The sequence below is a fragment of the Molothrus ater genome, chromosome 2 (genome assembly GCF_012460135.2).
Source record: "Molothrus ater isolate BHLD 08-10-18 breed brown headed cowbird chromosome 2, BPBGC_Mater_1.1, whole genome shotgun sequence".
NCBI classification, from domain to species: Eukaryota; Metazoa; Chordata; class Aves; order Passeriformes; family Icteridae; genus Molothrus; species Molothrus ater.
In genome coordinates this window covers 39309564-39333491 of record NC_050479.2, presented here as the reverse complement: position 1 = coordinate 39333491, position 23928 = coordinate 39309564, and the positions used below count along the sequence as shown (strand labels likewise).

Here is a 23928-nt window from a genome sequence, read left to right as displayed (position 1 = left end):
CGATGAGCCAGAGGGTAGCATTCACCTTGATTTAATTTCCTACAGTTCAGAACCTAGGCTGGTCACTCAGGCATCACCATTTGGTGGAGAAAAATGTGAGGTGCATCTCTTGTCAGCAACTACAAATGAAACTTAACATTTCAAATGCAAGTCTGTCATCTTGGGAAGTAGACTAAAGAAGGGGGCAGTGCTGAGGTACACACTCATGATTCTTATCAGTACCACATGTCAGCAGAAACAATAAAATCTTAATTATTGAAGTCCTGCACACAAACCAGCCTGCCCACCAGAAGGCAAAATGTACTAACTTGACATATTTCACAAGATGCACAGACAACATTTAGTACCTGAGCTGCAAAGGTGGCAGCAGAGGTACAGGATGAAATCCAGGCTATCAGAGAAGGAGTCAAGTTGGAAGGGACCACAGTGGGTTACAGGTTTCAACTTCCTGCTCAAGCAGGCTTATCCTAGGGCACTTTTTACAGGATTACAACCAGATGGCTTTCGGGTATCCACAGTGAGGGAGACTCCACAACCTCTCTGGTCAATCTGTTCCAGTGCTTGGTCACCTGCACAGTAATGAAATTCATCCTTATGTTTAGGTGGAACTTCCTGTGCACCAGCCTCTGCCCATGTCCTATTGCTCAGCAGCACTGAGCAGAACCTGGCTCCATCCTTTTGGCACTCTGCCTTCAATACTTACAGACACTGATGAGGTCCTCTCTTCTAGATGTCGCTTCTCCAGGCTAAACAGGCCCAGATATGAAGAGATATAAAAGAGAAACTATACAAGATCTGAGTCTAGATCAGGTGTAAAAAAGGTATTTTGGAGAAGAGAGAAGTCTTTTATACTAACATTCCAAAACACTACTGAAACTGTATATGATAGTTTTACCAGGAAGCAGCATAATGCCAACAAACATTCCTAACTTCTGGAATACTAAGTAAACAGCAAGACTTCTAGACACATGATGAGAAATGACTATCTGCATCTGCTTCCTCTCTAAAAGGAGGGCTACAACCCTGACTGCTGCTGGAGCCAAGACTCAGCCAGAAGTGCAGTACAGCAGTCAAGATGATACTGTTTGGGATCCATGTTTCCTTTGACATCTCAATGATTTACCTTACATATCCTTACCTTAGGACTCATGAATATACCTTGCTGAACAAAGCAAGCAGCCAAGGCAGCAAGCACCCTGCACTGTATTAATGGGAACACAATCAGCAGATTACAGGGAGTGACAATCTCCCTTTACTTGACACTCACTAGACCACACCTACAATATTGCACCCACTTTGGGGCCCAAAACAAGAAAAAATATGGACAAACTGCAGTGCATTCAGACAGTCAAGGGGCAAGAGTACTTGCCTTGTGAAAAGCAGCTCAGGAACAGCCTTTTCAACTTGAGAAGAGATGGCTTTAATTGACCTAATAGCAATCTTCCCATACCTGAGGTTATCCAGGAAACACAGCCGGGGTCTTTACAGCAGTGCATGTCAGAGTTGAAAAGCAAATAGTATAAACCAAAGTAAGAGAGGCCCCAACTTGATGCAAGGAAAAGGATTCTCATGATACAGACAAAAATTGAAGCAAGCTGCCCAGAGGTGTTGTGTAGTCTCTATCCCTATAGGTTTTTAAGACATGTTGGATAAAACATCGAGCAACCTGGTCTGGCCACACAAACAACCTTGCATTGAGTAAGGAGGCTGGATGAGTGACTCCCCATGTCCCTTCCAACCTGAATTTTGCTGTGATAAAAGTTGTGGGCTGCATCAGGCTACACAAAATGAGGGGAGAGAAAGAAGATACAGAGAATTACAGTTACTCTGGTATTATTTGATAGCATAATTTTTCAAATTGCAGCATTATTCTAATACAGCTACTCTCACACAACCGAAGCTTGGCAAAGGTGGGGTGATCTCCCTTGCACTTAGTAGCCACCCACAGCACTGGAAAAAAAGCAGTGCTTGAGGGAAAGGATGAGACAAAGCAATTCTACACGACCAAGAACTTCTGTCAGAATGTCAGCAATACAATGGTAACTCTGGCTGTTAGTAAAGGTCATGAGTAATTACAGTCAAAACAGTGCAGACAGAGGTGGTTATGTAGGTAATTTCAAAGGAAAAGAGGTGTCTTGTAAGACAGAGAAATCAGGAGTGACAGTGATATCAAATGTTTTCTCAAGATGTTAAGAGCGAATAGCTGACACACTTACAGAAATCACAGTGGCCAAAAATCTTAATGTAAAGGCCATTCTTCAACAACACCATAATTGTAAATCAATAGGACATGATATTATCCTGCTACAGCCCATCTTTCTTTAACATTAATTGGAAGTGGAGAAAAGAGAGCTGTATCTGACACGGTCCATAAAATGTAATTAAACCTTTGCAGTGAAAAAGAGCAGAAAATTCTGGATAGCTATGGATTCTGGGTTAAGAACAGTGATTTACTACTGCCTGAATAGTTCAATTTCTAAAGAAAAAAGGTATTAAACATCCTCTTTGGAGAGACAGAATGAAAAGGGGTGTTACATTTGCTAACTCAATGACATGACTGGGTCCATCCATTTCCCTGTCTCTTGGTCAATCATCTATGTAATACTTACCCTTTCTGTCAGAATACTGCAAAAAATCTATGGAAGATGAGAAAACAAAAGGTAGCATCAGTTCATATAGAAAATGTGTTCTGTTACAGCACATGCTCTCTGCTTAAGCAGTTAATGTCATTTAAAATGTCATTCAAGTTTCACATTAAATTCTACTAAAATCAAAAGCATTATGAAAATTATTTGACCAGGTTCGAGTTCAAAGAACTTTTAGAGTGTGAGAAACATACAAGAAGACTTGAATAGGAATATAAAAGTGCATTGCTCCAGAAATGAATTGACAAAAACTACAGTGAAATGTAGAGTCTTGTTCTTCTACCAACAGTAACTCTTAATAGCATTAATTACAGAAAAATTCAATTACAGAAAAATAATTTGGCTAATCCATTAGAGAGCAAAAGCATACCAGAGCTAGCAGCAGAAGGCAAACAGCCACAATGTACCCCTGGAATTTACTCTCTTATTTCACTCCATGACACCCCCATGACTATACCTTTGTGCCTGTACTTACACTTGCACATTCACAATGTAGTTCAGGCAGTCACATAACCTCATTTCCCTGAAGTTCCCCAAGAACAAACACAGCCATATAAACAAGAGAAGCAGAACTGGCAAAACCTGGGGTTACATGAGCAGTCAGATGAAAGTAATTTTCAAGAGGAAACTTCCTTTAAGACAGACACTTGGGTTACTATTGGGAGTTACGAGAACGCAGAGACAGACTTGGAGGAATGTTGGTTGGATGGGACCTGTGAAGGTCACCCAGCCCAGCCTCCCACTCAGAGGAGGGCTAAAGCCAGTGCTAGATGACACTTTCCAAGGGAAGAGGCTGTGCTCAGCAGAACAGTGGGTGGCAGAAACAGCAGGACATCAGCTGCAAACCAGGCCTTGCTTGTGCCCTCTACTCTCCAGAGGCACCTATATTTCCATGTCAAACATCAGCCAAGGAAAGCATAAACTGACATGGGAAGCCTTTCTAAAGGATAAAAAGGAGACGCTGCAGTAAATAAAGCACTCCAAGCAATCTACGCTGAATGATAGGAGAAAATGAGCAACAGAAAACTCTAATCACACATATAAAGTCACCAAAAAGAAAAGCTATAAGGAGTGGATGACATGACACATACCAACAACATGGCACTCTTTCTTCCATGATGGAGTGAAGCTGTGTTCAGTATTCCAGTGGTCTCAAAACAAACTCATGAACAAGCTCAAAGAAACTTGCTTGCAAAGCTGATGGCAGAAAACCACGCTAATTTGGAAAGTGAAGAGCAAACAGGCTGCAAGAACCCAAGGAAAATTAAGTGTGATGCACATATCAAGTAGTTACTATTTGTCAGCAGTCGGGTGCAGGTTTAAAAACATTAGCAATGCATGGAAAGGCCATTTTTTGTTTTGTTTAACATGTAACCTCTTTGAAAATTCAGGTTTTGAGACAGACAGTAAAAGAGACATCTGTTCTGTTTAGCATTTATTTAATCATGGCAGGAGAAAGCTGTTCTACGCTTAGGTAACAAGACATATTACTGTTCATGTGATTTTGGCAGCTATGACAGAGTGAGGGCAGGAGATGAGTGCCAGTTAAATACACTGTAGCAGCAGTCTAAGTTTTTAAGACTTCTCTCAAGAGGAGGGGAGAAGATTGATGAAAATTTGCCCATGTTTTGTTCAGAGATATGAAATTTAAGGCCTCTCTTAATGGCCTTTATCACACAATGAACAACTTTAATTGCCAAGAAATTGCTTTTCCAGGTTGACTGCCCACTTAAGCTGGAGAGTATATAAAACAAGTTCATTCCTTACAGAGTTCTACAGGAAACAACTCGGTCATGGAGATATTTACAGTTGTGCCACTGTATGTTCAGCTCTATAGAAGTTGCTACCTTGATATTGTCAAAGCATAGCAAAAATTACAGAAGCAGGAAATTAAAAAATACCTGAAGCAAAAAATGAGGAAGTTAATTGTCTGGAATTAACACAGATATAACTAAATGAACCTTAACCCAAACCCAAAAAGACTTTGTAACTCTATAATGGAAAAGGATACAGAACAGGTGAGGGAACGAAAGCATGGCAAAATGAAAAGCCGAGGTGAATAGAAAAAAAAAATTACTCCCCCCAACATTCTGGTCCAAGCAATGCAGGCAAAAAAAATAAGTGCTCTGAAATGTTATCTTGTAAGGATATACAGTCATGGAATGGTTTGCGTTGGAAGGGGCCTCAAACCATGTAATTTCAAGCTCTGCTGTGGGCAGGGGCACCTTCTGCTAAACTCTGCATCTATGGTACCTGAACTCTTTCTCTTTTTCCTCTAGTTTAGGTATTGGCACCTCAAACACACATCACTAACCCATTACAAGGGCAAAGGTACTTTACTAAAAGGAGTATTTGGATCATAATGAACACTTCTGTTTGGAGAATGCGCCCGACCACCTCGGCCGGTCCAGCGCCGGGGACAGCTCTCCCTGCACCCAGCTGTGTCACCGACGGGCCGCCCTCGCACACTGAGGCGCTGCTGCTGCTGTGCCCCTGTCCCGGCCGGGAGCCCCGAGCCGCCCGCCGGGCCGGGCCGGCTCCCACGTGGCTTTCGGAGCGCGGCCCGGGCCGCAGGGCGCTCCCGGTAGGGCGCTCCCGGCAGGGGTCTCCCCGCAGAGCTCTCCCGGTAGGGCTCTCCCGGTAGGGCGCTCCCGGCAGGGCTCTCCCCGCAGTGCCGTCCCGCCAGGAGAGCCCCTGCCCGCCGCCGGCCCTCCCGCAGCCCGTGCCCTCATCTCCGCTTCCCCTCAGCGCTTCCCTGCGGCATCACGTGTGGCGAGGGCGGACCGGCCCCGGCCCAGCCGCCCCGCCCCGCTCTGTCCGCCGCTCGTCGGGACACTCACTCGCCAGCGCTGCCGCTGCCTCTACGGCTCCACTCCCGCCTGCGGCCTCTGCCTTCTGCCCGTCCCGGGGCGCCTCTCCGGGGAATAGGCGGCGGGGCGGAGCGGGGCGTGGGGCGGCGCCTGCCCACGCTCCCTCCCCTGCGGACGGGGCAGCGCGGCGAGCTGGGGCGCGGGGCCGGGGGTGAGCCGGGGTTGCTGGCCAGAGCCGCCGGCCGGAGCCGGCCCGGCTGCCAGAGGCAGGGATCGTGCTTGGCGGGAGCGCGGCCAGGGCGGCCAGCCGGGCTCGGGGCCGCGAGAGCCGGACACCCCGCGGCCGCTGCCAAAGCGGGAGGAGCGCCCGGCGCTCCGGTAAGGGCCGCTCCCGAGGCCGGGGCCTCGCCTGCTGGAGGCCGTAATAAACATGCGTGAAGCAGTGCAACGCTTGGCAGCCAATCTGGCCTGTGGAGAACCTTTAAAAACACCCCCTTTTTTTTATAAACGCTGTTGACTACTCCGTAGGAAGGGATTTTGGCTGCAGGCACAGATTGGTCTTGAGCCTGCTGAGGCAGGAGTTTTAAACTTTGAGGCTGCTAAGTGCTTTTCTGTTGACCACCTTTGCAGGCAGCTTCTAGTTCCCAGGCAGATTCCCTTAAGCTGGCTCGGTAGGGATCAGTTTGCTCTCTAGCAAAGCATGTGTAGGTTCCACACAGTAAATCACTTTAAAGTAAACGCATTGATAGGAGGAATAAGAGCGAGATACCCTTTCTACTGGTGCTGTAGAAAGGGACCTGGGTGTCCTGGTTGACGGGAAATTGAACATGAGATCAGCAGTGCCCTGGCAGCCAGGAGGGCCAAGCGTGTCCTGGGGGACACCAGGCACAGCTGCACCAGTGGGATTGTCCTGCTCTGCTCTGCTCTGCACTGCACTGGGGTGGTCTCACCTTGAATATTGTGTGCAGTTTTGGGTGCCACAAGATAAGGAAGATACTTAATTATTAGAGTGTCCAAAGGAAGATTTTGAAGATGGTGAGCAGTCTAGAGGAGAAGCCATATGAGAAGTCTGTTCAGATGGAGGAGTCTGAGGGGAGACCTCACTGCAGTCCTCATTGCAGTCTAGTTTCCTCATGAGGGGAAACAGAGGGGCAGACACTGATCTCTGGTGACCAGTGACAGAATTCAAGGGAATGGCCTGAAGCTGTGAAGTTGTGTCAGGGAAGGTTTAAGTTGGGTATCAGAATAAAGGTTTCTCCATCAATGGATGGTTGAGCCCTAGAACAGGCTTCCCAGAGAAGTGGTCACCAGAGAAGTGTCAGGCATCAGCCTGACAAAGTTCAAGAAGTGTTTTGGACAACACTCCTGGGCACTCATTGTGACTCTTGCATGCAGGGCCTATGCATGCAGGGCCAGGAGTTGGGCTTGGATGATCCCTATGGGTCCCTTCCAACACAGGATATTCTATGATTCTCTCTGGAGCACACAAGTACCGTTGTGTGGCTTGGTTACTGGGACAGCAGGTGATATTTTGGTGTCAGTTCTATAAGTGGAAGCCAGGTTGTGTCTCTTATAACTATTCACTTTTTTACCCAATTACCAGTCAACAATTCTATTCCACCTATAACACTAGGTAGGACTGTTGCAAAACAACATATGTAAATATGTATAAGTAAATATATATTAACATTTTCTTAAGAAAGGATGTTCTTTGATGTTTGCTCTTTGCATGCTTTTAAGCCTAATCAACAAGAAGGGATATTCAATCTGTGAGCAAATAACAGCTAGCAAGCAAGCTCTAGGTGATGTCCAGGTGTTAGAAAAACAAATTACTTGGTAGAATTGCCTTGTTAGGATTTAGGGCTTGAAATGCTTCAATGATCTCAGACCTAGGGGAAGGTTAATAAAGCTAGGGAAGAAGGATGTACCACTGATAGTGGACACAATGTGGAATTTACAGGCCACAAAGACATCTGGCAGAACTCCCAAGATAAAATAGGAACTAATAAACCCAACCCAGTGATTGTGCTGCAATCAGCTCTGACTGGGTAAATTATAATTCCATCAGGGGGAGATTGTGACCACTGGCTCACAGACCACCCACCCCAAAGAAGAGAAAAACTTGAGCATAGGACTAATTAGCATGAGAAGCAAGAGAATCATTAACCAATAAAAGAATACCAGTTAATAAGAAAACTATGTAACTTGTAGCCAATGAACACTAATTCTTTTGTTTGCTAAATTCTATAAATAGTAAAAGTTCTGATAATTAGTGTGTGTAATTTGTGCAATACCAATTGTGCAACTCTGAAATAAATAATCAATGTCTCTCTTAAGTGTGTCATTATTGGCTTGTTGCACACTGGGTAAAAAATCCGATTTTGGCAGAGAAGGTTGCTCAGCATTTGAGGCAGTAGCTCCTGCTTTCTATATGTTATCATTTTAGAGACTGAATTGATTAGTTAAGTATTCCATTGCTTTCTTCAGGTGCTGCCTTTTGTTTGTTTGTTTAGGCACACACATTCAACATCAATAGACTCGTGCTGAATCAAGATTTTGAACTGTTACTCTAAGAGGAAGAATGTCTTCCTGTATGTTCCAGTCCTAGTCTGCCAGGCCCATTAGGTTTTCTTCCTAGCTTGTAGCAGAACCCTGAATCAAAAAACTCACTACAAAAATAAACACCATTGTCACAATTAAAATCTATGCAAAAAAAAAGATAGCAAAATGCAGATTTATTTCATGGCTTCATTACAAATGTATTTACTTCCTGCTCAGCTGAAAATAAATTGGAACATACCATTGACAGTCTAAATGATTAATACTACATAAAAAAAGTTCATCTCAGAAATCACAAGCTACCAGTTTCAGTACCTGTAGGGATTTTTCCTAACAAAAATACTTATTTTAAAAAGCCCTGAACCACTTGACATGTATCATCACTGATACACACTGAACACCCATGCCACAACACGGCAGTGCAACTTTCTAACACAGAGTAATCAGTCCTCCAATGCTTAGTATCCATGCAGGTGTGCACATCCTCTTCCTTGGAGATCTATATAGTTCTTTTCCTTTAAAGCACAGAGTTCAAGTTGCTGTGTTTATAACATTACACCTATGTACAACCACTTCACGTTATTGTGGAGCCCAGCACAGTCTGAAGTGCCTTTTACCTGTGGCACCTGCTGCTTATGGTGTTCCATGACAAAAATTTGCTTCCCTCAGCTTTTATGTTGCAGAAATCCAGCCATGTGATCTCACTTTTGCTCACAGCAAAATTTAGTCTTTTTGAGTGAAACGTGCCCTCATTAACACACATTTGGTAGACACACACCAAGAGCTGTGGAAGGGAGCACTATTCAGTGAAAGGGCCAAGTTGAGAAGCACATGGGAATCTACATGTCATGACAGGTATGTGAATACCTGTACCAATACTCATGTGAAACATGGGACACAGGCAGGGACCAGCAAATAAATATCAAAAGATATCAAACCAAAGAAACCTTACCATATTGAAACACACGATGCTATCACATTTAGCATTCTAATACCTACAGCTTGAAATAGCAACTGGAACTTAAGAAAAATACAAATCTCACTGTTGCGAATTTAAGGAAAAAATATAACTCTCACTGTTGCAAATGTACAGTTGCTTTAGAATTGCTTTTTAAAATAGGAGTGAAGGACACCCAAATTCAGTTCAATAAGAAGCTGTTACTGTTCATTACAGAAACATAAACAAGCTAGCAATGAATCAAACTTAACGTGAATGTTCTGTTTTCATACACAGAGATTTGTTGTTTAATGCTTTATCAGTCATTTATTCTAAATTCATCCAAGTTAATTTGTTTTCTCCCATTCCCTCATCCAGCTACCCTCTCAAGGCATGTACCTGCCAGTTTGCTTCAATGCCAGTCTTTTAACATTCTTGGCCTCAATAATGTATGAGAATGCTAGAGGGACCAGATTACTTCATGTGTGGCACCAGATTACTTCAACTGAAAGCAGCAGTGAGATTTTTCTTCATGTATATGAGCTGATCACCTCAGTTACCCTTTGAAGTTAGTGAAGACGGATATCTCCTTCAAGTATGACTTCTCCCATCCTAAAGATGGGGTTTTTTTCCCCAGTGACTAAACAGAGAAACTAGGATGAATAGCTCAGATACAGGTATCGGAAATATGAAGGAAAAGGTTCCCAGTGAATAGGCCAAATATTTTTAACGAACCATTCAAAAGTATTATAGATTTTTATTTCTTAGTGCCCATAAACACACACAAACCCCACATCTCTAAAGTTTAAATACTATGAGATTAAATAACAGGAAACTTCATGTACATGTCATTGGTCTAGACACAACAGAGCCATACAATTGGGAACTTCACTGGAAGTTTTTGGTGAAAAGAGACTAATATCCATAGCAGTCATTGTGATTATTTTCCTGACTCCAGTCTGTGCATTAAATCATTCTGTTTCTCTTCTCAGAACTGTATTTGAACAAATAATCATTCTCAAAAAAAAAAAAAAAAGAAGAAAAAGGCTTTGTAATTTCCCTAGAGAATCAAACAGGCCAACTGATAAGGAAACTTTAATCTTCTGGAATTAGCAATGGGAAAAAAAATCCAGCGTGCTGGAAAGACAGGCAATATGTGTAACTACAGTTATGTACAAGCCGACTTTTTCTTCACCTTTTTCTCTTTGAGGTTTAGGGTTCTGCACTGTTCCAGGAGTCAGTTATGAGGTATGAAAAACCAATAAAAAGGTTCACATTATAACCATTTTAATAAAAGCCACTACACTGTTTGCACTTTCAAAATATTTCTGAAAATAAAGTAAAAAAATATTTAGTATTCTTAAAAGTCTTAAGGAAGATTTTATTACAAAAGCAGTCATCTTTGTGGCATCTTTCGAACACAATTCTGCATCAACATTAAACTCAGACATATGGGTATGCTTCATATTACCATCATACAAGTAATCACATTGAATTTCTATAGCAGTAAATATTATATAAAACAAAAAATATATATACAGGTAGCCAGAAAGCTAATCAAGAAAAAATGATGTCTGTACTGAAAAGTAAAGACCATTTTCAAATACTAACAAAAAATCCAATTTCTTTGTTGGTCTCTTCTGTCTTAAGACTTTGAATAGAAGGACATCCACAGAGGAATTTCTACAACTTTGGTTTATAATGACCTAGAAAAAAATCATCCCTCATACATAATATTGATCTAGTGGATGTCTTTAAAGCTGATATGGAAAGCAACAGGGAAAACTACACATATGGATTTTATGATGAGAATAATAATTTAAACTCAGGATGCCATATTCCAAATATACAGAAAAGACCTGATTATAGTAAACATATTTATCTTCTGCTATAAATTAGCTCATCCAGCCAGATCCCTACTCTTTAATTCCTCATGACTGAAGAAGCTATGTGTTCTATCTGATGAATAGTAGGCTGTGTATGGAAAGCCTTAAGAACATGCTGCTTGTACTGAAGGGTGTATCTATTTCAGCACCTTTCAGATACAAAAGCTGGTACTAAGCTAGGCTGGTCATCACCATACTGGTGGAGTGTTCTGCTTGCCAGATACTTATCAAAGAGCATGCTTGGATCATATTCAGAAACAAATTTCTGAAAACTTTGTCCAGAAACCAGAAGAAATGGAAATAATTGCCACAGCTTTGTACTCTATGTTACCCACTGAGAAACAGACTATATTTGTAGGAGAGGACCACACATTCATGCCTGTGGCACCACAACTAAAACAAACCAGTGTGTAGCCATGTTCATTCGTTCAAAGCCAAACTGGTGGACAGCACCACACTGCCACAGCCTTGCTGGCCAGATCTACAGTTAGTGTGGCAAAAATAGTACACTAAAGTACCTGCATGACTTGTAGTACCTGAGCTTGCTTTGATCCTACTGTGCTGATCAATTTCTCCCAGGGACATGGATGGCAAGAATAAAGGAATATGGAGAGACAGGTAAAGTTCCCCAGCTTTCATATCCAATAGCAAACTTTCAATCTTAAACAAACAAAACTAAACATCTCAAAAAAACGCAAAGAAACCGGAAAAACCAACCACCAGCAAATAATCAGACTTGTTACTACTTCCTGAAGCAGGAATGTAAATATATAATACATGACAAACAACTCTGGACAGCCAGAGTTCAAACGTGTATTAAAGCATAGCCCCTTTTGAGAGGTAACATGGTATCAACATAAACCACCTCTGAATCATCCCACATGGATGTGCTCAGTTTATGCATTAACAGCTATGCTTATTTATCTGTCCCTTCAGCAAACACACGAGCCATGGGAGACAAAGGTGAAGCCAGGTTCTTTCAGGTAACAGATCAACAGCCAAGGTCAGGTCTTCTGCACACTTACTGCTCCACAGAAATTCTCCCTTTATTCCCCAGCAATATAGGAGCTGAAAGGTGTAATGTCCTTAACCAGAAAGCACTGAATTGCCTGAGAACACAGCAATTAGGTCCTACAGACACTATACTGTAATTAAACCACTGACCTGCCACAGAAGCTAAAGCAATTCTGACTTGTTGTCCATGTTGTCTGTGGTAGATGAGGCTGCCGGCAAGAACAGAAACTCTACCTGACTCCTCTGTTGCCTCACCTTCTTTTCATTAGCTGCTTGTTATAATCTCCATCTTCATCTAACAGTATTTTCTACACTCAGGCATACTTGAGCAGTACACTGGGTGACAGACATTTATGGTCAAATCCTTGCCCTTATTTACTCCTGTACAAATCTGACACTTCACAGGCTGGAGAGAGAAATGAGCATAAGGGCTTAACTCAAATTATATGAGTAGACTGATGTGCTGGAGAGAATTCATTCTTCCACTGTCTCTGCAGGACTGGCACTGGAAGGCAGTAATAAAACTGAAGTGGACAGATATTTTTCATACTTGAAAAGATCAGGATTTAAACAGGAAATTGCACTTTTAAGTATCACTTTCAGAAATAAAACTGCCTCCTGCTATTCATCCTGCTACTAAAAAGTCAGATGAAGATATCAAATTACACATGTATGCTGTGAAATTCCATCTGCATTGCTTTCATATACCTATAAAAATGTTCTAATGGACTTTAAAAGCAGTTCAAGTAAAAATAAAACGATCCCTCGAGCTGAAATGTTAGGATCTGTAGGAGGGCAAAACTGGACATTCAAGTGTGCGGTGCTGGTGGTGTTGTTTTTGAGAAATGATGACTGAAGCCTGTACATGGTCAAAAGTACCCATGTAACAGCAGTTGTAAACAGCATGCACGGGCAACCTGAAAAGGAGCATCAGACACCGCCTTTCTTTTGCAACTGCTCCAGTTTTCTTCTTAAGAGGTTGTAGTTTTCCTTGGTTCCTGGTGCCATGGGATCAAGCTTCAGAGAGACTTCATAGTGCTTCTTGGCCAAGTCAAGGTTTCCCCAGCGATGATAAAGCACAGCTGGAACATCAATGGGGAATTTCATCAGCAATATTGTTGAATAATGTACAATCTTGCCAATCACTTGGAGAACAACATTGAGGTATTTGTTTCCAGCGAGGGTCTGTCACTGGCTGGTGGCACAGTAGCTGCTTGTTCTGTTGCCAAACGCAGCAGCAAAGCCTGGGAGCAGCACTGGCATGGGAATGATGAAGGAATGAATTACAATGGAGCCATAAATGGCAGCTCTTATCTGGTGAGCTCATTGTGGGTTACAAGCATAGCATAAATGAACCAATTTGCAGACACTAAAGTGCAGCTACCTCTGGGCTGGATTTTGCAGCCCTCTTGATCTGTCATATCATGTGACAGCTTTTCTGGCTTTAGTGCCCTGTTCTTCTGGCTGGCAGTTCTTCTAGAAAGTAAAATAGAAATCTGCCCAGCAGGAAGAAGGCGCAAAAGATTGCTTTTTCTTTTTAAACCCAATGAATATGAAGCAAATAAACAGTACAGTTGATAAGATTTAGAAAGGCTCTTACCCAAATTACCGTGATAACTGGCAGCATTTGGATTGGCTTTAATTGCCTTGAGGAACAAAGCTTCAGATTCCTGAATAATTTAAAATAACAAGTCATCAGGAAAGTCCATTCTCATATATATAAAACAATGCCAAATTTACCCACCACTGTAATTACAAACCCTCCAAAACTATGTCCTATCTATACGATACCATCATATAAATATCCTGAGCCTGCCTTATCCTGTAGCTCAGGTGGTTACAGCCCTCTGAAACCAGTAATAATGCTGCAAATAAGTGTCATGTTTTCACAGGCTGCTGTTAATTTAGCAGAAATTTATTAAGCACTTGTGAACTTTGCTTTTTACCTAAAGTACCTTTTTAAAAATAGTTATAGTATTTTCAAACATTACCTGCTGAAGTTTTCCCTACTTATGCAATCAAATTAAAGAAATGTAATTTGGTATCTAAACAAACTGCTTATAGACACTTTTCCTTTTACAATAGTTTTAGCATTAAAAATAAGGGCATTCCAGTAAATCCCTTTCAAACAGATGTGTGGTCCCCCATGAAGAGTAGCTGAATACCTTTTACTTAAAAAAACAAAAAACATGCCAAATCATATCATGCCATGTAACATCCTTCACATTTTCCTCATCAGTTATCTTCTCTGTATTACTGCTTGCAATATGTGCTCTTAAGACTCTTGATATCTGATTACCTCTTAGAAAACCTCAGGTCCCTCACCTAATATTCAGAAAGTAATTTACTGCTAAATTTATTCTCTAATTAAAACAATTCTATTTTTCCAAACTAGCAGCTAATATTGCTCCTTTTCTCCCCAGAGCATATTTCCTGCAAAAGTTTAAAAACTCACATCCCCTCCCCAATCCAAATGGAGCATATTTACTCACTAACACGCACGTTTAGATACTTGAGAGCAAATTTTACATAGATTTCTATGCTGTGCTGTGCTCTAGGGAAAGTTGCTCATTCAGTTTCAATGCAAATGACCTGAAGATAAAATTACCTCAATGTGGTAGGCTTCCATCTGAATGCACATACTTGCTGTCTGAGGTATGTGAGAACAGTAACATGGAGAAAAGTCCTTTCCTTTGTGCTAAGCTTTCACTGCTTAAAATAAATCACAGGCTTTACTGAAAAAGAAAGCCTGTCAGCCAGATTTTTGGTTCCACCATCTTCTCATGTCAAGCATGAAATAACTCTCTGTAAGGGTCCCTTCAGGGGAAAAGAAATCTCTGATGTCAAGATTGAGTCTCTCAGCTCTGAGTGACTGAAGAGCCTCCCCATATGTCCAAATTCAAACCCAAACTAAAAGCATTGCTGAGCACAGCTGAGGCTGCCATTCTCAAGCCAGGAGAGACTCATGCAGAAAGTGCCTTCATCTCCACAGGTAAAGGAAATTACAAACCCCAGGTTCTCTGAGCTAGTCCAGTGGAGAGCTATGAAGATGATGAGGGGACTGGAGCATCTTTTATGAGGAAAAGCAGAAGGAGCTGGGCCTGCTCAGCCTCAAGAAGAGATGACTGAGAGGGGACCTCATCAATATCTAAATATCTGAAGGGAGGGTGCCATAAGGATGGATCCAGGCTCTTCTCATTCATGCCATGAAACAACACAAGAGGCAATGAGCAGCAATGATGCACAGGAAGTTCCATCTGAACATGAGGAAGACCTTCTTTACTGTTCATGTGACAGACCACTGTAACAGATTGACCAGAAGTTGTGCAGTGTCCTTCCCTGGAGATATTCAAAACTTGCTTGGATGCAATTCTGTGCAACCTGCTCTAGATGAACCTGCTCTAGCAGGGGGTTGGATGAGACAATCTCCAGACGTCCCTTCCAACCCCAACTATTCTGTGATTCCGATTTTGTTTCAGGACAAGGAATATTTGGAGACGAGTTAACAAGGGGAACCAGATGTCTGCAAATTTACCTCCATAGTGCAAGTTTTAGCATTGCTTTCCTATGACATGAGCAGTTGCTCCAGCATTCTCATATCCAGACTAATAAAGTTCCTGGATGCATTGGTCTTTTTAAAACCCATACTGTTTAGTGATTTCATTCATATTTTGGATGGTGGGACTGAATGCAGTTTCAAAACTTTACAGATAGCACCTGAGAGGAGGGAGTAAGAAATACATTGGAAGGGAGAACAGCTATTTTGAGGGATCTGGGCAGGGTAGAGAAACAGACTAGCAGGAATCACAGAATGGTTGAGGCTGGAATGGACCTCTGGTGGCCATGTGACTTTGATAAGTATTGTATTTGTGGGGTGCCCAGACAAAGGAGGGAATGATGAATCTGACTCCATGTTCTTAGAAGGCTAATGTATTATTTTATGATACTATATTATTAAAGAATGCTATACTTAACTATATTAAAGATAACTTCCTCTATACTAAAGAATACAGAAAGGATACTTACAGAAGGCTAGAAAGATAATAATGAAGCTCGTGACTCTGTCTCCAGAGTCTGACACAGCTTGACCCTGATTGGCCAATAAGTCAAAACAATTCATATGAGACCAATGAAACAACCACCTGTTGGTAAACAATCTCCAAACACATTCCACATGTGAGCACAACACAGGAGACGCAAATGAGATAAGAATTGGTTTTCTTTTTTCTCTGAGGCTTCTCAGCTTCCCAGGAGAAAATCCTGGGTGAAGGGATTTTTCAGAAAATATGAATGCTACAGATAAGCACTTCCGAGACCACACCTGGAGTATGTGTTCAGGCTGGGGGTCTCCATTACAAGAAAGACACAGACATACTCCAGTGAGCCTTCCAGAAAGCCACCAAAATGGTACAGAGCTAGAGCACAAGATGTGCAAAGACCAACTGAGAGAACTGGATCTTTTCAGCCTTTGGGAGAGAAGATGATGGTGCTGCCTACAAGTACCAGATGAGATAATACAGAGAGGATGGAAACAGACTCTTCTCACATGTCTGTGAGATGGGGTGAGACATAATGGATGCAAACTGGCATACAAGAAATTCCAATTAAAGGAAACATCAATTTATTTTTTTCATTATAAAGTTGGTCAAGCATTGTAAAATGCTGTCCAGAGAGATTATAGAATCTCTATTGACAGAGATAATCAGGATTCAACTGGAACTGGCACCGGTTTGCATTAGAGGTTGGATTAGATGACCTTTAGATGTCATTTCCAGGCAAAATTATTCCATGATTTCCATGTTTCTCAGTCACCTGAGAAACATACTGAGACTCAAAAATTTGGCAAGTGGTGCAAGATAACTTCCTCTTTTTATACAACTCTCAAATCCTAAATATCAACAGTGGATTGGCACTTGAAAGCATGCAGTAATTTCAAGTCCCATAAAGTTGTGCTTTTTCCCACTCCAAATTTTGTGCTCTAGTAAATCTCTTTTTTCCTCACTGGGCAGGTTAACAACAATTAATGAAAGATATACTGAACACTTAAATCAGCCTTATGCCTAAAAATTGCCACTTAGACAGAGAAGGAGCACCTAATGTACAGACTTGCATCTGTTCACTGCTGAAGGACAGTGGGACAACACGTGCAATGTGCTTCCAGATAATTTAATGAAATAGATATTCAAGAGCTGCCTGCCATTACCATACATCTTCAACTCCATGCTGAGAATATTTTTATCACCACTACTTCGCTCAGCAGCTAGTAGAAGCATAGTGGTTGTTTAAAGGCTATTTAAGGTGCATCATATTCATATTACTGTGGATATATGGAGTAAATGTACATTCCAGTATATCAGTGGTATTTCAAATTGCTGCATCTTGCCAAATCTTCAAGTGTTGCCAAGAAACTTGCAGCTTGGATATAGCAAAGGCTTGGGGTAAGCACACCGCATTCCATCTGCTGCCAAGGCCACAAAAATGTAGTCTGGCTTTATTTCAAATACAAAAAATGCTGAATGGTTTCAATTTATTGCACTTTTTACAGAAAAAGCATAGATGTATATGTAACAAAAATACAGCACACATCTTTTTCAAAGAACTAAAGATAGCTTGGTTCTTCATCAGTTGAGATAAGAACAAGCATTTAAAGGAGAATCAAACTTGGTATAACAGATGTTAATTAAAAAACCCAAACAAAACCACAGAAACAGCTCATCCTTTATGTGCTTTTCTCTCTGGAACAATAAATCATTCATCATTAGATACAAACAAAAAATAAAGGGCTATTTTTTTATTTTTTGTGGCATAGGAAACCTATCTTCTGCTGAAAATCGAAGTACATTTGAAACTGAAGGAGAATGTTGTGTGCTTATTGGAAGGAGGAGAATGTTGTGTGCTTATTGGAAGGAAATCTCTCACAACATAATAAAAACTTTTTGACTCAATGTCTTTTAAAATAAGAGATAACAAAAAACCCCAGAACAAATCTTCCTGTGCGACAACAGAGCCAACATAGTAGCAACTTTTATACAGACACATAACGAGTAACCTAATAAATTAAATGCCTGAGGTTATACAACACATCAGACACAGCCAGGCAGCACTCTGAAAATTACCTCCATCACCTTGACAGTCTCCATCCCCCGTTCCTCCCCTCCAATTCTACTCAATAAAAATCCTTGAAGAGCCATCCACTTCTCTGTTTTTACATGGTGAGGGGGTGGACAAGAAATCTGAACTTTTCATGCTTTTTTTTGGTCAGTAAGCATTCTCCCATTACAAACAAATCTCTATCTCCTCTTTCCAGGCAATGCAAATACAGCTGCTAAGAGCATAACCTTTGTGAGTCCTCTTTCCAATTCCCTTAATTTGTTCTCCCTGTTACAACCCATCAGTTTTTAGTGATTAGTTAAGCTCTGCACAAAACTACTACTCCATATTGAACTATTAAAACACTCACTGGTGCCCTGGTTTTTTTTCTGGGCTCCACTATTCCTTTTGCTTTTTTCAGAATGTGGACTTAAAAGCTGCACTTTCCCCTACTCTTACTTCTACATTGTCTCCAACAAGTTCTCCTGCAGCATAATAACCTTTCAAGGCTGGCAATCAAAACCACTATCTTCTCTTTTATTTTTTAAATTCACTAGGACAGTCTTGTCTCTCCTACACCTGGAAAAATTTTCTAGCTTGTTTTCAACTTATTTTTTCAACTTTATTTCATTATAAATGCTCTGTATTCTGCCATGCTACATATTCTCCCTGATGAATGACTATAAAATCCTCTATTCTTCCACAGGCCTGACTCACCAAAATAATTCTAGCAATTACCTCCTCCATAATCTCATATCTTATGCGTTCTGGATGTTAATTTGTACCCTTCTGGAACTTTGTTAAACCAACCTAAAATATGTATTTTATAACACTCTCAGGTGGAGAGAGAAAAGAATTACAGTGTCCAGATTTTTTTTCCTGGACACTAGCCAGTCTAGAAGAACAGTAACTGGGTGTTTAACAGCATCACTAACACAAAAGCCAGTGCTGGTTGTCACAGGCCCTGGCCTCACATGTGAACAGGTCAGGACTCCACAGCTGATCAATACTGTAGAAATATAAGTGGTCACAGCAACTACTGGACAGATATATCTATTTTGAGAATCATGGACTTATTAAAGTTGGAAACGACCTTTAAGATCATGAGGTCTAACTGTAAACCCCACACTACCAGCATGTTCACCAATAAACCATGTCCTCAAGTGCCATATCCATACATTTTTTGAACACTTCCAGGATGGTGGATGCCACCACTTCCCTGGGTAATCTGGGCCAATGTTTTACAATCCCTTTTGTGAAAAAAATTTCCTAATATCTAATCTAAACCTTTCCTGGTGCAACTTAGGCCATTTCCTCCTGATAAGTTTCATATTATAGAATCTTCTTACTTTGTATATATACGAGGATGTTCCTGCAGTGCTGTAAACATTATCACTATCAAAAAGACATCAAATCCCTTAAAAGCCTAAAAAACCTTAAAAAGGTTCAGCAAATGATGTTTTTCAAAGGTACACCAAGGACTTGATTATTATTTTTTCCCTATCACATACATAAATCACTGATAATAGAGTCAGTTTAAACAACTAACTATATTAAATGTATTTGTAAACTGTATTAAATGTATATATGATTTATTCTCTGTCATATAAGCTTATAATCTGATACAATTCCCTTTGGGAAACAAATCATCCTCATCAGTTTCATTACATTTACTACTTGCAAATAAAGGTAGCCTATGTTGAGGGTACCACTCCCAGGCTGGTCCACTGCATCCAAGAGAAAGTTCAATACATTGAGCAATGCATGTACTTTCTCTCATAGTGTTCTGAGATCATCCAAGTATCCCATCCTCAGTCTGCGATTAACAAACTCATATTACTAGATTTTAGATCATGTCTGAGGCAAAAAGGCCAGAATTCTTATATATGTATATACATATATATATATATATATTCACAGGATATATAGCAAAAGCAGGATGACTAGCTTGTCCCATCTAATTTGAGTTCCTGAAATAAGGTCTCTAATTCAATGCAGGCTCTCTCCCTCTGCAGTGAAGCAACACAAGACCCTAACTGCCCTCTAGTGTGCTTAAGAGCCTATTTCTCTCCACTGACCACTGACACAGTGTAGGGCAGCAACACTTGTAACCTAGGCATCTAAAATAAGGAGGGATAAGCTCAAGACAGAATCACACACCAATACTGTGGTAGAGAAGGGCACTGAAATGTTTGAAACAGATTCTCTAAGTCATAGTCCACAATGATCTCCTCAAACAATTTTTACAAAAAATGTAGATGGAGTTTAGTTAAGGAAAAAATCCCAATGAATCCAACCCAAAGCCCTAGAGTCAAAAAGCTCTAGTTACCTACCTTATATTTTTGTGATTTCCCCAGTACATTGGCCAAAGAAAACATAAGGGAATGATCATTAGGTATTAATTCCAGGGCTTCTCTTCCAACTGCTTCTGCTTGAGCTAGATTGCCTGGGAGCCCAGTGGCAGAAAAAGAGAAGGCATGCTTTAACACAGCCTTATTAGTTCATGCTGCAAGCACACATCTTTTATAAATAGCCGACTGCATAATTTTTTAGAGAAAACCAGGTATCACGCACACACACAAATGTAAAATCCTGGAGAATAAGGCAAAAGAATATCTTCATTTTGTTTTCAATAGATAATACCTTCAGAAGAACAAGAAAGCAGAGATTAAAAAGTTCTGGAATTTAATCTACAATACAAACATGCTTGCACAACCATGGCATTTTAAGTAAGTATCAGAAATTCAATTTATGGGCTGGATTTCAAGTGATGCTTCTGACCCTTTACCCTTCTGACCCTGAGTCAGAAGGCATTCTTATAGTATTAGAAGGGGTCTGGGTAGCCAAAGAAGAGGTAGAGATCCTTTTAGATAAAAACAGATAAAGGTTCAAGTTTTTCTAGACACTGAATTATTCATTAAAAAATTCAAAAAGACTTTTACCTGTGTTATCAAGCAATATTATCATATTGTTCCAGGCCAAACTGTGCTCTGGTTTCAGGACTGTAGCATTCCTCCATGCATTCAATGCATCTATGTGGCGATTCAAATCTGCATACTAAAACAAAAGAAAAATCCAGTAATTTTGCTACTACTTGCTCTACTTTCCTATCATTCACTAAAGACACTAAAAAGTTGTTAATGTCTTGTCCTTTCTAGTAGGATTTCTTTTTATAGACAAAAATAAACATAAAAGGAATAATCTTGTAGTATGGAAGATAAGAATGCTATATACTAATTTTCCTTTTCTTTCCTCTGCAAGTGAGGCTTGTCTTCAAATATGCATGTACCAATAGAATAAGGAGAAGAAACAGCATACAATTTAGAAACCTACACAAGAGATTTAGTAAATATTTAATGTACATATTTTCAAAAATCTAATCTGAATTTTTCAGCACAGTTCTACTAGCTAACAATATACTAAGGAATGCAAAACATTGGGAAATTATTAATAATACCTTTTGGGAAAAAAAAATTAAATCTGTATTTTTGTTGATACTTCTTTATATGATAAAGTAGGATTACCAAAGGGAAGGAAGTATATTGGGAAAGCAATAGGAAAAGCTACAAAAAGTGTGAAATCACCCTAAAATACAATATAAGCAAACTGGGATAACTATCAGCTTTTAACAGTACAGCAGAATTATATAAATCTATCTATATATACATACATACAGAAAGACACACAGATTCCAGTCATAGCTATCATTTATTCAAAAGCACTTACCAACCGCCCTAGATTGTAGTAACAATCTGGATATTTTTTTCTGTGTTTAATTGCTGTCCAGTAGCTTTGCTCTGCCTCTTCAAACCTTCTTAAACTGTTCTGCACTATTCCTAGATTCATCCATGCAGCAGCAAAATCAGGTCTGGGCAAATTGGGAAAAAAAAACACCGAGAGAGAGGAAAATTAAGCATTTGAAACACAAGATCCTATTGTATCATTTTGGCTCAGTTGGTGCAAAACACTGCTTAGCATTGGTCTAAACATACTGTATTTGTACAGCTAAGGACAGCAACTCCTCTGCTTCATGGAGCTCATTTCTTTCTTTCAGAATATTTCCAAGGTTGTTCATGGCATGCACATATTTTGGATTCAACCTAAAATTTAAAATTTAAGAGATTATTATTATGTATGGACATGTATTAATATATGCAAATTGCTAGCTCTGCAACACTGCAGAACATGAAAATGAATACCTAAGCATTTTCTTCATGTTAAACATGAAAGCAATTTTAGGAAATATCATTAAAGCAGTAAAATTTCCAATACCTTACAGCTTCTCTGTAGTATTTGATTGCAGCACTTTGATTTCCTTTGTCAGCCAGGTTTTTGCCAACATTGTAGTGCACCTGAAAACACAGATGGATATTCCACCAGATGCCACACAGATATTTTGTGGAATCAAGTAGCTAAAAATTCTTTCTCTAAAAAGAAACAGTCAGCAGTTGTGTCATTCACTGCTGGCTTATAGTGTAGGTTGATACTTAGGATTGGATAATTCATACAATGAAGACAGTAAGACAAAATCTGAGGTACAGATCAGCTTACCTATTCCAGCTATTTAAGAAAAATTATTAATTTCCTAGTTTTATAAGTGAGGTCACCACACCTTTCACAAAGCACTTTGTATGGAGATCTCCTGCTCTTAATTTAATTTGTTTGACAGATAAGAGAAAGTTTGACTCAAATCAAATCTATCATAGCAGAAGGAACACTACAGCAATGTGTCTAACTTTATTTTCATTATAGCATAAACTAGAAGAAACCCAACATTCACAAAAAACCCAAACAAAAGGTAACAGACAGGCAAAATTATTGTCTAAAGATAAAAGTGTATCAAAGAGCATTTCTGAAATAATATATATAGCAACATGTTGAAGACTTTGCCTGTTAAAAACTGAATGATGAAGGAAGGATCTAGAGCTTTCAGACTACAGGGAGAAGATGCATCATCCTAATTTATGGCAAGAGTAAATAGGAATAAATATATTTCAGAACAAATCTGAGTTAGAAGACATCTCAAATCCCACTTTAAGAGAAATCTCAGAAGACTGTTACCTGGTTGAAAAGTACTGTGAGTGCTGACTCTTGAAAAGAGATTTCTCAGCACCCAGACCAGGACTTATTATTTAGATTACTTTACTATTTGAAATTGAATTGTATATACTTCATCTAAAACAAACACACATGCAAGTTTTTTCCAAACTTTGAAAATCAAATTTCAAAACAGTATACAGGAATAACTTCAGATTGAAGTCCAAAAAGATAGGTTCATAATGCACTCAGATAAGTCTAATTCACCTTCTACATTCAAAAAAGGATTTTATCTGACATGTCCATTAACTGAAAACCCCTAATTGAAGTTGACATAGTATCTGGGACCTACTGATCCAGCACACGAGTGTTGGAGCCTAGTTGTTATGGCATTTAATTGTTGAATTTCATCTCTATGTAACTATTGTAACATGCAGTAACATACCACCAACAAATAAAGTTAAGGACATTTCCCATGCTGTCTCAAATGGGAGAAAAAATATTTTCACTGGTTTTACAGAGAGCAGAGATGCTCTAAAGCTTACTAAGCATGCACAGAGGCAGCTCCTCACACTGTAAGATATAAAATAGCACAGAAATTCAGCACCCCATAAAAGCAGCTCTAGCACAGCTTCCACGAAGAAAAAAATCCTGGCACTGTACTGTACATTTGTAAAAATATGACAAGGCCCATGGCAAAGAAGCAAGAGAATGGTACATTTACATCAAGAAATAACCAAACAAAGATCCATTGACAGTGTCAAAAAATACAAGATAGAGCAACATTTTCCCAGGAGTCATTTAAGTAAAATGAAATACCCTGAAAGATGTTTCTCAGGACTGAATTCTATTTATATATCTCTTCCAGAAATTATTCAGAACACTAAGATTCTTACCGAATTGGATTGCTCTGATTATATATGTTGAAGTTCACATATTCAAATTTTACC

At 40.0% G+C, this 23928-nt stretch overlaps 2 protein-coding genes across 4 annotated transcripts in view; both read right to left on the bottom strand.

Annotated features, from left to right (window-relative positions):
• The window catches only part of GGACT (gamma-glutamylamine cyclotransferase), a 28566-nt gene extending 22968 nt beyond the window's left edge, over nt 1-5598 (bottom strand). Inside the window, exons 1-2 of one of the 2 annotated variants that reach the window (XM_036392992.2) lie at nt 3737-3825; nt 2610-2636 (exon numbers count right to left, since the gene is read on the bottom strand). The gene's annotated coding sequence lies outside the window, so the exon portion shown is untranslated. Of the gene's footprint in view, nt 1-2609; nt 2637-3736; nt 3826-5485 lie in introns of those variants that run through there. The other variant, XM_036393001.1, reaches the window with a different exon arrangement.
• Nucleotides 5599-8157: 2559 nt separating this feature from the next.
• TMTC4 (transmembrane O-mannosyltransferase targeting cadherins 4) overlaps nt 8158-23928 on the bottom strand; it is a 55367-nt gene continuing 39596 nt past the window's right edge. Inside the window, exons 12-18 of one of the 2 annotated variants that reach the window (XM_036382465.1) lie at nt 22214-22293; nt 21934-22041; nt 21668-21809; nt 20884-20998; nt 20275-20387; nt 13452-13521; nt 8158-12933 (exon numbers count right to left, since the gene is read on the bottom strand). In XM_036382465.1, the coding sequence (XP_036238358.1) occupies nt 12782-12933; nt 13452-13521; nt 20275-20387; nt 20884-20998; nt 21668-21809; nt 21934-22041; nt 22214-22293 (780 nt within the window). In that variant the 3' untranslated portion in view covers nt 8158-12781. The remainder of the gene's footprint in view (nt 12934-13451; nt 13522-20274; nt 20388-20883; nt 20999-21667; nt 21810-21933; nt 22042-22213; nt 22294-23928) is intronic. The other variant, XM_036382474.1, reaches the window with a different exon arrangement.